General features: G+C 30.7%; 1 protein-coding gene across 1 annotated transcript; it reads left to right on the top strand.

Annotated features, from left to right (window-relative positions):
- Positions 1-9,070: 9,070 nt before the first annotated feature.
- LOC121124372 (plasminogen) lies at positions 9,071-10,428 on the top strand. Its single transcript, XM_040719525.2, has 5 exons — positions 9,071-9,234; positions 9,290-9,454; positions 9,508-9,719; positions 9,842-10,055; positions 10,121-10,428. Exons 1-5 carry the CDS (start codon positions 9,174-9,176, stop codon positions 10,408-10,410), a joined length of 942 nt encoding a protein of 313 aa, XP_040575459.1. The 5' UTR covers positions 9,071-9,173; the 3' UTR covers positions 10,411-10,428.
- Positions 10,429-16,053: the final 5,625 nt, after the last annotated feature.

Genomic DNA, 16,053 nt, shown 5'->3' with positions numbered 1-16,053 from the left:
AGGAATTTATTTAACAGTATTTGGAGGGATCCACATACTTTGTCAAATGTTGGCGGTGATTCTTAACCTGGTTCTTGGTCCTTCCGTATTTTCAATTAACTCATGAACTTGAAGTTTATTTTGGACCATTTGAAAGAGGCTTCTATGCTTGTGAAGTACCACCTACCACCCAGTATTTTAAACTGACTGATATCTTTGCCGGAGTCCTAATTAATCTATGATCTCGGGTTCATTTTGAAGTATTCGGACGGATCCTAAATGTCTTTTGAAGTGACGACTTTGAATTTTCCACAAAGGGAACTTTCTCTATTTTAATTATCCATTGCCAATTTTCTCCAGGGCAATTCTCCTATAACTATGGATGAATAATTTGTAGAGTGCAAGGAGAAGGTGGGCTGAAACCTAAACCACTGAATGAAGAACTTTATAAAGAGTTTAAAGGGAAAAAATTGACTATTGTTATAGACATGATAACCTTTAATGTTAAAAAAATATATAATTATTCTTTGTGCATTTAAAAAAAACTCAAGTTTAACACAATCAATGAAAAAAAAAAAATATGCACTTAACGTTTCTCCATTTTTAATCTTAAAACTATTATTTTTAACTACATTTTGCCCATCCATATCTATTGATACCTACACAGCCTTCATGAATTCACATTTTTAACTGAATTAATAAGCTAAAAGATGCGGAGGCATACGATATGAGTGAAAATGATAATATGACGTCATATATGGGTTTATAAAAAAGAACTCCTTGGTCCTTGGGAAGTAAGTTACTAATTAAAGTTTCCTAGGCTTTAAATTATGAAATACCTAAAGTCAGCTCTTTTATATTAGAAAGAGTCAACAGACAAAAACATCCGAAAAGAATATATATATATATATAGTATATTTATATACACGCAAAACAAGTCGCAGTATACGGCAACCCCCATTTAAATTACAATAAATTTATCAGGCTGAACAAATCCGGAGTGGCGATTCAAAACTTCCAATAGCATAAAAGGGGATTTTTATGGAACCCAGAAAAAACAATTCAAAACCAATTTTTGATATGTTTAAATACTATATGAGTTTAGATCTATTTTTTATTAAATATGCCCTCCCTCACTAGCAATATCGAGTGTCATATTGTTACTGCAGAAGTTGTTTTTTTCTCTTTCTTTGCGTTATGGGTCTTCAATCGACTTCTTGATGTTATAGAATAGAGATGCCAACTGTCTTTATAGCCTTCTTGGCAATGACACCGGCAGAGAGGAGATTGTAAACGTATTGCCTTTTTTACTGCTGCTTCGACATTTTTCGACATATAGGCATGTAAATTAAAAAAGAAAAACTTTTTTACTTTTGTTTCAGCTGACGTTAGTTTTCGTAATAAAACCTTTTAATTAAAAATAACAGGAATAAAATTGTAACTAAATGACTCAACAAGTTTTGACTCCCCACTCAGTAATACTTATGATGATAGAACATAAATAGAGATGTGAAATTATCCAACAATGCATTGATTGTTAATTTACAAAAAAAAGATTAATGTTAATTGAAGGAAAACTGTAATTATTCGTTCTTTTTCAAAAATTTGATGTGTAGGAGATTGATTATGAGAAAAGAAGGAGAAACATACAAAAAAATAGAAAGTATATTTTTATTTTTGCTACGTAACGCGGCAATAGTGGTTGGTTATTCCACACGGCGTTATCCCACTAACACCAGAATGACTACTATATCTGCCTACCAGCAGTTGATGTTTTTCCATCTTTTCCTCTAATCAGTACGCTCTATATTGATTGGGATGGATTCAAATTAGTTTTTATTAAACCTCAGCCAATTGTCAACTATTATTAAATCATAACTCCGTGATTAGAAGATAGATCTAACTAGAATCGGATTTTATGCCTTCTTTGGAAGGAGGGAGAGGGGTGGTTGTTCGTGATACGATAAATGTAACGATTGGTACAAGGTTAGTATAATAACAATGATTAATCAGAAATAATGTTCCCGTAATGCGGATCGTAGGTCCAAACTTCAGGTTAAATACTTACAGTATTCGAGACAAGTATTCGTGTATTTTGTTTTCAGATCCGAATCTGAAAATTCGGTTAACTCAAAATTTACCCAAAATATTTACTAGAATATGTACGTATAAAGATTTGAACTGACCCGGATCATAGAAAATATAGATCTATTTCATCTTGACTTTTTATCCGAGCAATTGTGTGTATTATTTGTATTTATCTCAAAACGTATTTTAAATTGATATTGGTATATAGTTGATAAAATAATATTAATAATAGAAAGCTATCTGTTGAAATAAAATGTCTTGAAATTTCTAACCTTAACCTTTTACATGCAACTTGGTGTCCGGTAGAATTATTGTAGCATAAATGTTGGCGATAAAATCGTTGGCGTTCTTTGCTTGGTAAAATCGTGTTGTACATATTCACTGTGACACAAATTTTTGTGGGTAATACAATCGATAATCAAAATAATCATTATAAGCTAAATAATTATGAATAATTTCATTGCAATACAATATTATACTCGCTGAATCAAACTATTGAATGGTTTTAAAAAAATCCACCAGAGTCGCTTCTCTGAACATCATCAAGTTCTTCTAATCTAAAATATCAAATTACCTTGAGGTTGAACAGTTGAAGTACAAGGACCCAAGGCAGTTTAAATTTCACTGCCGCTACATTTCCAAGCATCAAGGACCCCTTCTAATATGCTACAATAAATACCAACCTACAGGATCCTCTGCCTCTCTGAGCATCATCGAACCGGTTGGGGCGTATTTTGAGATATAAGCAGGAGTTTTTGAAGCTCAAGAAAGGGAAATCGGAGGAATTTAACCCAATTTGAGATACAGCAGCATACTTACCCAATCTGTGGGTTAGAATGTGTTATATGATATAAGAAGGGGCTCAATGTTTAAATAAGCTAACCTGACTCGGGCCTAGTAGTTCATCTGTACAACCCATGGAAAGGGGTGTATTATAAGACATTAGAAGGGGTTATTGATTCTATGAGAAGTGGCGGTGACGGGAGAATTTAACCTCAGTCCTGGCCCAACTTAAACTACTCAGAACAAAATCATATTTTTTATTCATCATCATTGGCAGATGTAAAAATTAACGAAATTTATTGAAGGGCATCACTCTCTTTCAAGTTTTAAGCAAATTGATATATCAAATTTCGATGTTTCTGCTTTATTTTCTCCCTAATCAATTTTTAACACGGTGATTGATTGATTATTTTTCGTTTAACTGTAAGCTATTCTCAACAATTACTCAACCAAATTGCTGATTTGGAGTAAAAAAACGAAAAACTAATAAGCCTGAAATAGTATAAGTCCGGCCATTATAAAATTTGTCAGTCGTGGGATCGATCCTTACGTTAATAAGTTATAACAAATGCATGGTTTAATACAAACCGCGTTACACCGTCCACGGCATACGGTTCGGTACCGTATAAAACTAAAATGTTTTTTTTTTTTTTTAATGAAATTAATTTAGTTTTTCGTACAATTTCAATATCATATTCTTTATTAATTTATTTTTTTAGTTAATACAAATAAATCTTTCTAAATAATACATCAGCTTTCTAACAAAAAGATTGGTATAAAATATGCATACACGGGCTATATAATACTATTATTCATGAATTAATACTTTTTTGCAAACATATGTGCTTGTTTACATTTTCCGGTAATATAAAATACCAATTAGCAGTCACAATATCCCCAGCTGCCGAAAAAAGTTATTTCTTTGGATAGAAATGTAACTGTAGTTGCAAGGTATCTTAAAGGTAACATGGAGACATGGGGAAATATATTTAAATTATCTCTCCGCCATAACCATAGGTTTGTCTTAATTGGTCAGTAATTTTTCATTTTTTAAATTATCCTCCATTTTTTGTATTAACAAATACATTAATTATTTATTATTTAAAAAGATGCTTATGGATTAAAATCTAACATTACTATCTAATTCTATTAATTAAAAAAAAGAATAATAACAAAAAAATCTTATAATTTCAAAATATTTAATAATTGATTTTTTATCTACGTACCCCACCGAAGGTAAAAACGTACTGAAAAGTAAGGGTCGTACTGAACTGAACTGCGATACATTCTCGGACCCTACCAGTCCTAATACAGATCTCAAGAAAAATGTGGGGAAAAATGACTTTTGAATAATGATTGTGATGAATATATTGAAATATAAAATACTATTATTTATTGTTGTTAAAGATTCTCTAGAGGAAATTGTATGATTGGGAAATTTTCCTTTGTCAACAGACCATTGATCTACTTTTAGACTTAAGTGTTATATAATGTACAGTTCAATCACGTTGATGATTTTAAATAGGAATCATATCTTCTTCTATTTTCGTTGCTTCGTAATGATGGACATAATAAGATGAATTGTTTCTTAAAACCCAAAAAAAAAAAAAAAAAAAAAATGGGGGAAAATTTTATTTCATATAAAAAAAAAATTATTTTAGTATATACAAAATAAGGTTGTGCAGAGTTCAGATTCTACAGTGATATCGGGTCATTTTTGTCCAGACTCAGTTTGATAACAGGCACTTAAAACAAGATGCGTTGCTACAAAGTTAGTGCCAAGGAAATCATCTTAGATACAAACAGGGCTGCATCTACCTTATACACAGAGTAAGTAGTGCCCCAAGCTCCAGCAGGGGCCCCGAAAAATAAAGTTGCATAGCACAATGTTTTTCAAAGTGAAGAAATGAGGGGAGCTAAGGGGGGGGGAGGGTAAAGTGCAGGAAAATGGTTGGTCTTATTTGGAGAACTACCATATGATTTTGGGCCTTTTCCAGTTTCTTTTATATGCAAGGTTGCGTGATACAATAAAGGTAACGACATGTTTCATTTAGATAATATTATGCAGATGTAATATTCAAAGGTTATATACCAAAATACAAGAAACGAAAATAAACACAAGAACTGAGACTGAATGTTGTATACAAAGTCTTTTAATCTGTTCAGCCGAGTTTTTCATAAAGCTACTGTCAATAGTATGAATACTACAGGTTGTTAATTGTATATCGAATCCCATTTTAGTATTTTTTTGCACTAAGCTTGAACCATTATTTTTTTTATAATGTAATATGTTTTATCAAAGTATTAAAGAACGGCGCTCAATCGAGTGTTGCTCATAATTCTTGAGCGATAGCAGTGGATGTTCTTTTTGACTGCCCAGTTCTATTGATGGTAGTCAGTTGTGTCAAAGGCGATGTGGCTCTGAGATAGCCAGAAGACAAACTTGTTAAACCATCGGAGAATGAGGAATAGTGATCTCCGCAGTAGCAAGATATTCAATGTTTTCCATCAAGGTTCCACAGGTATATGGAACAAATTAGGACTTTACCGGCAATTTAGTGAAACTTTATCCATCGGTCTCAGCAAGGAATTTAAAAACATTAGGTTTGATTATCAAATAGTTTGAAAATATTACCAAAAGTTCAGTCAGACTGTGTTGTTGCTGCTTTATTATGTTTTTTTTGTTGTTGTTGTTTTGTTTTGCTTTATCATTCTTATGTATAATGACCCCCTTTTTCATGAAGTAAACCCCTAATTATTTTGTTTTAGTGGTTTACACTTTATTTTTTTTTTTAGATCTTTCGGAGGAAACTAATTTTCTACTATAATGATGAATTATATTACTTATTTAATGCAATTTTCTGTCGATATTTTTTTATTTATATTTTTATGCGCGGATATACATATATAAATTAAGCATGGCAAAAAAAGAAAAAGAAAAAAAAGAGCTAAGGGTTCTGCTGCTATTAAACACTGTAAGTATTTCATTTAAAATAAACGAATAAATCTTTTTAATTTTCCAATTTTTTGATAAGACTCAGATCAGTTTTACTGAGGCTTAACAAAACAATAGTTTCAACCAATTAGTTTCAAATGATTATTTACTGTCTGCCTTAGTTACAATGACCTACTAAATAACATTTTATTAATCATAATTATTTACATGAAGGTGTAGAATCAAAGTTAAAATTACCAGATGTACAATATAGGGCGTTCAACTTTAGAACGATTAGTCTTGTACGCGTACTAGAGTCAATTTGATGTATTCGGACTTGAATTGATTTCTCACATTCTTTCCAAGTTACATTGAATCCAGGGATTAAAGATTTAATCCCTGGTTATCCTTAGCTGTACTTTCCTAACGGGTGAAATGCTTTGCAATAATTTGCATAAAGTTCTCGTCCTTTATTTCTATATTTGCCAAAATCTTCACTTCTCCAAATTGTTTGAACAATTTAACAGCGCCCAACTAGTTTATTCACATAGCGGATAATAAATGTTTTAAAATTTTTATTTATATAATGAAATTCATAATTTTGCGTTATAAACTCCAAATAACATAGCAACATATACCCATGATAAAATTTTTCAAAATGAGCAGTCTATCTTTTATTTTTTCAAAAATTTGCGAAATTAAAATTGTGGAAGAAAATTGCAAAAAAAATGTTTTGGAGTAATTTTTATAAAAGAAAGGTAGTTAATAAAATTTATTGGCAATATAAAGAGGAACACAAAACTACAAAGATTTAACTCGTTGAAAAAATAATCCTCCATAACTGTTTCATTTCTTCAAATATAGAAAAAATAAAGTGTTCTGGAAATTAAAAGTACAAATTTGTATTTGTCCAATCCCAAGTCCTTGAATATTTCCATGGAGTTTTCAGATGTAACTCAAGCACATTTCAAGTTTATAAGTAAAATATAGGGTCCATTCTGTTAAAACTTGTCTTGAGTCCACAAAATACTAGCTTGAGAGTCAGAGTCGAGTTGCAAGACTTAGTTATGAAGTCCAAGTCAAGTTTTGAGTCAATTTCCCACCTCTGGCAATGATTGAACATTGTATTTTACTTTTATTTTTTATACCATTAACGAAAATAACAAATCCTAAATGTATAATTGAAAAGCTCTTTTTCACTATGGCAGGATATTCAAAAAAGGAAAAAGCGAAGAACTTATTCAATTTCTTCTTTCCACACTTAAATTTTAGAGTGTGAAGCGTGTGCCATCTAATGCATTAAATTAAGTAACAAAATGAGGAGCAAAGTGTTAAAAAATCTTAGCCTAATTACCCCGTTCTTCCTTTTCTCCTTTCCTCTTACGTAAATTGGAAAATCTACTTGATATAATTCCTTGCATTTACCCATCACTGAACTGGGACACAAATTGATTAATTACCGCCTGTAACACTTAAAACACCATCGAATCAGAGCAAGACAGAAGTACTAAAAATATTCTTAAAGAAGAAGTGTATCTGTGTTCGCAACTTTTATATTTTTCCTGAATACAAAATTTAAATGCATTTTTTCCCATGTAAAATAATTTTTTGATTTTTAAATATATGCTGAAGTAAAAGCAAAATACTTTCATTTGACTCAAGTAAGAAAAGACTTGAAAAACTTTGTGTTATAGTTAAAAAATAAGGCCAAACAATTCCTTGGTACTCCCACATGTACTCAAATACAGCTATTATTAAATGATTATCAAGTGTAATATTAATACTACTTGATTCTTGTTACAAAAAATAGAGTCTATTCTGGCAAAGTATTATATTTGTTATAGATTTTTGATTTTTAAAACGTCAATCATATTATTACAATATTATATTTAATATTGTTTCCTTTTTTATGTTCGTATTGAGTTTACAAAAACCTACGCAGCTGTGTAAAATGTTTAAAAATAAATAAATCAGGGGTGAGCTTGGAGTAAGGACAATAAAGGGCTATTACTAAGGAAATAGTTTTTTTTTCCAAAATGCCACGAAATATACTGATTATAGGTGATTATTATGTCTTTTATGCAGCTCCTTAGTTCTTCTAGAAGGATATAATGATTCTGCAGAAGAACGGAAGAAATGTTTGTACTCTTGAGCAAAGAACCAAATAATAAATGTGATTAGGTTAAGGGTTCATTAATGTCAATACTCAAAACTGTTCTTTTCAAATTTTCTAAAGTCGAATTTTAATTCATATACAATATGAATAAAGATAAAAATGAGTAATTTAATACACAAAGTCACCTTTTTAGAAGTAAAATCCTTAAATTGTTTTTTTTTACAAGTCAACTTATTAATTTTTTTTAAAGTATGGCTTGGAGAATAAATACATTTTATTATATTTCATACCAGACAAAATATGTAAAATTTAATCTTAATCGGGTATCTTCTTGATTTGTAATCCAATCCTTTCAACACTCTCAAATTTAAACAATCGGAAATTAACCAATATTTATTCGGGAACCTTGTTAACTGGGTCTTGTTATTTTAAGTAATGACCAAAAGTTTTAAGTCTTGGTATCAAATCAAACACTTACAGGAAACTCTCCTTGCGCAAAGTTATACACTTCTATCCTGTAAATATATAGGCACAGTAAGTACAAACTCAACGACATCTATAAAAGTTATTGTGTATCTCAAAAAATCAAGTAATTAAAAATGGACGTTTTTGAGAATTTTGGGTGTGTGTATATAGAATATAAATGCTTCGGAGCATTTGGAGAAATATATAATCAATAAAAGGAATATCTTTGACTTCAAGTTACATATCATATAAGATACATAAATCGACAATAACAAAATTCTTATGCTAAAAAATTGTTGGGGTATCCTAGTGAATTATATTTCAATATCTTTCTATGTTTGTACATTTTTTTTATGTTCCTTTAATTGATTAAATTGTCCATGGATGGAGTTGCACTGATTAAGTAAAGTATGTAAACATTATATTATTACAATTACTCCATCTAACCTAGGAATATTTTGGTGAAATCCATATACATATAGTATATTTCTTTCTCTAGGAATCACCGCAGTGCAAATGTACACTCATCAAGTTCAAGAGAATAACTCCCCAGCGTGCTGTCCATAAGCTATGACTATTCCACTGTTTGTACAGAATTGTGGACGTGTAAAGTATTGATATATGATAATAATATCAATACCTAAATATCGTATCATGATACAATACACGTATTTTTACAGCCACACTTATTACCTGAAACAAATGTTACATTATCAATATTTGAATATAAATGTACCTTAAAAATGTGCGTTCTACAAAATTGAAGGACATTTAACTTATAAGCCTTTAAAAAACGAGTGTGAAAAAATGAAATTCCTTCTTGAATTGACTTCAGTGTTCATTTCCTTTATATGCATTGCTTGGTCAAGTAAGTATTGATCCTCATAGACAAGCCAAAATATTCCAGGACATTTCTATTACAGAGAAGTGTAAAACTTTGGATGGATATAATTGCGTATTCCCGTTCAAATTTAAGGACCGTACATATTCTATTTGTACAACAATTGAGAGCAATCTATCCCCCTGGTGTGCAACATATACTCCTTATTCTCGTGGATGGTGGGGTTATTGTCCACCAAGCTGCTATAGTAAGAATTTGGCAATATTTTATCTACCACCTTAATTTGTCTTCTTTATTAAGCCTGCGGGCTGTCAGCTTCTATTTCGAGTTCGTGCAATGATGATCTCGCAAGAATTGCTTCAAATACAGATTTTCCATGGCATGTATTGATAAGGAGAAAAGAAACATTTGATTTCACTTTTTGCAGTGGAATAATTGCAAGTGAAAAATGGGTTATGACCACTGTTAGTGGTTTAAATACTTTCAAAGGCCAGGGAAAAACAACAAAATTAGTAAGAAAATAATAAATAGATGCAGTCTTCATTTTCCGCTTCAGGAAAACATCAATTTTCCCTATTCCTAATTACATAATAATGTATGTATATCCACCTATTCAAATATAAATTGTTATTAGATACAAGTTGGGAGTTCAAAAATGACAGAAAAGTATTATATTCAGACACGTAAAGTTGAGAAAACTGTGCTACATGAAAAGTTTGATCCAAAGACTGGAGTAAATGACATTGCCTTATTAAAAGTTGTAGAAAAATTCAAGCTTACTGATTTGGTTATTCCATTATGTATGAATATAGACCGATCAATAATACAAGAGGGAGCATATGGAACAGGTAACATTTTTGTGAAGTAATAAAGTAAAATTGACGTATTAATATTCAAATATGTACATATATAGTGAGCGGGATTAGTATGACTGACAGAATTGTATTACAAGGGGATAGATTAACTATTAAAAAAACAAATTACGTAGCTTGTAACCAACCAGGAGTGTTTTGTACTCTTCCAAATCATGGCTTAAAGGCTGTAGCTTCTGGAGCATCTCTTGCAATGTGTGTAAATGGAAAATGTACTCTGGTCGGTCTACTATCAACAAGATTAAGTTCATATAGTCCTGAATACAATACGTTTTACAGTTTTACGAACATTGCCTACCACTTGCCATGGATTAATAAGAATTTAAAATAAAAAGATTTGAAATGATAATATTTCGATGTATTTCTTTGATAAAACAATTATAATTTCAATAAAATTACGGAACAAAGGTAGAATAAATTTAAACCAGTATAGCACAAAGGTTTTTAGGCGGAGTTGGAAGGATTTTTTCGAACATTGCGAGCTCTTGTTGGTATGGAAAATCATTCAGGTTGTCCGGTAGATTTTCATACTGATAGTATGGTTGGCATAGATTGTCTGCAAGAAAAAAAAAAAAGAAGAAACAGCAACAAAGGGTAATGGCTGATATAGGCAGATTGAAAAGTGCTGTGAATATGTCATTGGGCAAAGGCCCATTACAATATTACAATGAATATGTGAATGCACTAGCTAAACTGGGATTTAAAATGACTGAAAAATCTACATTGGAGGTCCCACTGGCCACAGCAAAAATTGAGATATGAAAAAAAGTCATTATATATGGTTGAACGAGTGATGGGGTGATCCAAGTTGTCGGCAAACAAAGTACTCTTTTCCTCATCGTTGTGAGGGATGAAAATATATAAAGAGAGAAGAACATTAAATAAAAAGTTTTTAAGTTTAGTGACCGGTCACTTGAAGAAACATCCATAGAGTTTGGCGGAGGATGACTCATGTAGATTATGTGGAGATGAACCAAAATCTCCTGTATAACTTATAACAAGATATGATGCCCTAGAAACCGTAAGGATAAATATATGGGGTTTTAGTTGAGATTTACAATGGAGCAAAAAATACATTTTATTCATAGAATTATTGCCACTGGCCGTTTAAAAATGTTTTATAGAAGTTTGTGATTTTGATAGTAATCGCAAACTGTCTTGAAATAACATTATGTGTGTTGATTTTTTCTTTAAGAGAGGATTTTATTTTCATTGTGGTGTGTTTACGTTTAATTTATTATTAGTTTATGTTTTGGTTTGGAAGTGGTGTTTGTTTTAAGTCTTTTATATAATATTTTATTTTATTTCTAACAATTTTAAGATTGCATTTTGATACGGAATATACCTCAACTTCTGGGGTGTATGCTATACGCACAGGTTGCTGCATTAAATTGGAGTTTCCGTGACCTTGGCCGACTGTGTCGTCGCATATGCTAGGGGTAAGAATAGACTAAAAAGGTAATTTAATTTTTTTACAAACTAAACGAACATATATTTGAGCATGAATATTGAAAATAAGGAAAGTGAGAAAATCCAAGGTGTTTTTTTTACTTTGTATACACATACACAAAATTATATAAATATATAATTGACAGAACCGAAATGACGAAAGTTTGGAATTTGGTATCGCCGATATTTTTTAATTTTAATTTTATTTTTCTAAACAAGAAAATAACCAGAAAACGTCTAAAAAATGATCCTTCATGGACGCGTTTTTATTTGAAAATCTGTAAAATGTGGAAAAAAGGGAAAATTTTATGTTTATTTTTTAAAGTTATCGATTTGAATCCAGATACATGATTTTTATGTTATTACGTATTATAGATTAAACATATGTTTTGAAAAAATATTCGACAATATTTTTACAACTTACCAAAAATATCAAAATACGAGATTTTAGTTTTTATTAACTTAGTTATCTCGTTCATGATTATATTATGTATATATTTGTAAATTTGAATCAATATTAAAGCATTATATGGCCACATGTATCACAAGGTCCTGGCATAAAAGAACATGTAAAGTCAACTTTCTGCAGAAAATTCTTTATTTATAGCCTCTAAGGCGATCTTCTTGTACAAACACTTATCAAATTCCATGGGAAAACTTCGCACCAGTAGTGAAGATCCAGAAGATATAATATCAGATTATGGGAGCGAGTGGATCACTGCAAGGAAACATGGAGATCATAATTCACTTATTCAGGAGTTACTAAGGAATCATACATTTATTTTAAATATACAAAATTAAACAATTAGAATCATATAACTAATAATAACAATAAATTATAAATACAGAATATTGAAATAATAGATTGATCCAAATAATATTCTGACATCAGAATCCCGTTAAAATGTCATAAGTTTAGGTTGCAAAACACAAGCGAGACGTGGAGTTTAATGGAAAAGATCATCACCCTTTTTTCCTCATGTGGAAGTTTCTATATACACAGTGTGCACAGGATAGATATATCTCCATAATCTAAATAATTATTAATAATAAAGTAAATGTCAAAAAAATTAGACAATAAACATACTAACATAAATGTAAAATGAAATCCGTCTTAAAGATTTAGAGCAAAAGCTAATTATGTAGTAATGTCCGGCGATATTAATCCTTATTAAGGGCATCAAAAAAAGATTCCCCTCCCTGTTATTCCTGCATGTATAACAATATACTATTATGATAAAGGATACACTTACTGTTAGATGGTACAAAGTTCAGAGTTCCATTTCAAAATTATTAAATATATTATACTCATTACTGATAACTTTGCTCTTAATTTGGCGTGGATGACTCTAAACATGCTTAAAATTATCGTAACTTCACAAATTACAATAGGGGTATTTCTATAAATGACATCATTACCAACATTCTCCATTAATTTAATGATGGTTCCTCGGGAAGGGACACCTTTATCAGAATATTTCTTCATAAATTTTTTGAATGTAAGATGATTAAGAATGTATAAAGTGTCAATAAGCATCTTTGTGAGATCAGAGAAATCAATATCCATGCTCTTGATATGAATTTAATTGTAGACGGAAGACTAAAGGTACATTTATATCAAGAAATCTGAAACGCCATCTGTTTCTTGTCCGTTAAGTATTTTTCAAATTCATGGGCTTCCATTTCCAGAAATCCAGACAGATGACAAAGTTATTTTAGGAATTTTATTTAGTTGTCTATCGAGTTTGAGTTATTTACATATTTGGCTTACAACCACCTGGTTTTGGGTCATCTCTTTGTTTCTATTTGGAAGACGGTGGCGTGATACAATAAAAATAATTACGTGTGTAGTGTTGTTTACCAGTCCATATGTTTTATTCTATATTATTCAGAATGAACTCAATATAAACTTAAAACGAGAGGACAATATGAGATATAATATTGTGTATTGTAATAAGTATGACGGACGTTTTAAAATCAAACTGTAACATTTATTGGTTAAAAAATTTGTAAATAAAGGTATAACTCAGCCTTTCATCTTTTAACCGATTTTGAGGACATTACAGTGGAGTCCTTTGAGGTGGGAAATTCAAATTTATAAAAAAGTTGTATTTATCAATAATATCTAAGTTATGTATTAATTTATGAATATGTCATATAATACTATTTTATTTCATTAACAGAGAGAACTATTAGTGTAGGTTTTTAAAATCACAATACAAAAATTAATTTTCTTTTTAAAATGGATGAAAAGTTTTTACTAAAAATAATAGGTCAGAATATACATTTACAAATAAATATAACCATTAGTAAAGCAAAAAAATCAATATAATAATAAAATTAATTGGATATTATGTTCCAATATTTCTATATGCTAGAAAGCAATTCAACTGTTTAGAGGAGGACTCCTAAGTCAATTAATGAGTAATTGAAATTGCGTGTAAAGAATTTAATACAAATCTACATAAGTTATGAAATTGAAACGCTATTCAAATATTCTATTAGAAATCTACATAAGTTAAGAAGTCATTTATATTTTTAACCAAAAATCACTTAACAATTCCAAATAACTTTTTATATTCCATAGCAGAATATAATTTGTTTTCCAGACAAAACAATGGAGAAAAGAGAGGCACCATTTCTTTGGAGTTCAAGACTCATCGTCTACTTGTTTTTCAATCACATACGCAACTCACAAGTAATTAAGAAATCACTAACCAGTATGGTTAGTTTTAAAGTTTCCAGATTCTCCAATTTCCACAAACTCCACCTCATAAATGTAATTAATATCAATGTTATTAAGATGAGTTATTTCTACACTATATTATGAGAGGGGGCGGGTTAATTCATGAAAATTCAATTATAACGAAACATTTAAGAACTCTTAACAATATTTTTTTTAATTTCTGCCCAACCTTTCTACCCCAAAAATAACTTTTTCATCTATGAATGCGTATTTTTGTATATATTTTCAAGCCAATAGTATGAAAATTGTAAATTCCCTCATCATTAAAGTATTTTAATGCTAACAGCAAATATTACAGAAAATGATCCACCAAGGGGTCCATAGAGACGATATCCCTTTTACATGAAGTTGAAGAAAGGATCGGAACTCAGAGAAGGGATTGAATATCCAAATGTAAAAAAATATGAATTCCTTGGAACGGAGATGATGGGTGGATGTGGATGCATTTATCCGCATGCTTTTTACTGAAGATTCATCCAAATTCCATGAATTAAATGCATTTCCTCGCAGTTCAATACTTTTTTATTATTCTTCGGGTTAAACTATTAGTCTATTTATTCATGGGGCCATTCTAATTCAAATCAATCACTCAAAAATGGGACCATCTTTGCTTTTTTTCAAATTTGAACTTAAAATAAGTTAAAACTCAAAAATCCAAAATTTAGCCTTTGTTTTCCCCTGGTTCAGGATTTAGAGGATTTCCAAGTTTTGGTCTTTATGTTATCTACCCTATTTTTGTATTTTGATTGCCTTTGAAAATATCGCTTTACTTTAAAAACCATTTAATAGATAATTATTTTATTCGTTATTTTTTATAAGACTTTCTGTATAGTTTTTATTTGAAACATACTCTCCATGTCTTCCCTAACCAATTCCAAGAGCCTTAATTTTATCCTTAAACGAGCATTCCTGAATTTCAGAATCCTTCCCAAGAGTCCACTTCCCCATTGGGAGGATTTCTGTTTTCTTTTTATTTAATTCAAAACCTGAAAATTTCTTGTACATTGAGAAGAACGTAAGTACAAATTTTGATCCTCTTCTTGAACAACCATTCCGAATTCCCTTCCTCAAGGATAGTTATACTATCGGCAAATATGTATAAGAGATGTTTTTCCTTTTCAAAATTAACTCCAAGTCCAGAGTAGTTGCGCCTGATATCCTGAACAAATTCCTTAATTGCAGCAATAAAAAGAAGGGGAGCCACCGGGGATCCCAGTCTACCCCTCCTTTGAAAAAGAATTGGAGCACTTTTAAAGCCATCCAAGGTGATTGTATATGTCCCATTTCATAACAGTGCCCTCACCGAGTTAAAAAACGAGTGGTTAGTGAATGTTTGATAGAATGAGGATTTGTCAATGATAAATAGAATTAAACACCTTACTGTAATCAATTGCAATAACAGCACCGAACATATTATTAGAACCTAAGGATTCTATCGTACATTGAATGTTGCGTGATATGTCTGAAATCCTCCAGTTTTTCAAAAGCCTTTCTGATTGTCTCCGATCCTTTTGTTGAGAATTGACTCTTTTTCCTCACAATAACACCCGAAAGGACCCTATATGTTCGTTTAACACTCCATTGGGCCTCCAATCATTGATATCAAAAGCATCCCCTGCCTTTGGTATTAATACAACTCGAACTTTAGAGACTGACTTATATATTCTGAGTATATATTCCCTTTTTTCTAACTGAAATTTTCGGACCCCTTATACCAACTAAGGATTAGAAAGAATCGTGAAATGCACCAAGGATATTTTTTTTAACACCTTTTTCTTC

The sequence above is a fragment of the Lepeophtheirus salmonis genome, chromosome 9 (assembly GCF_016086655.4).
Source record: "Lepeophtheirus salmonis chromosome 9, UVic_Lsal_1.4, whole genome shotgun sequence".
NCBI lineage: Eukaryota > Metazoa > Arthropoda > Copepoda > Siphonostomatoida > Caligidae > Lepeophtheirus > Lepeophtheirus salmonis.
Note: the sequence above shows the minus strand (reverse complement) of the source record. Positions and strands in the feature narration are given on the sequence as shown.

Coding starts and splice junctions, on each gene's coding strand:
- LOC121124372 (XM_040719525.2), top strand. CDS start 9,174: ATGAAATTCCTTCTTGAATTGACTTCAGTGTTCATTTCCTTTATATGC. Junction 9,235..9,289: donor TATATGCATTGCTTGGTCAA/GTAAGTATTGAT, acceptor TTTCTATTACAG/AGAAGTGTAAAACTTTGGAT. Junction 9,455..9,507: donor TTGTCCACCAAGCTGCTATA/GTAAGAATTTGG, acceptor TTCTTTATTAAG/CCTGCGGGCTGTCAGCTTCT.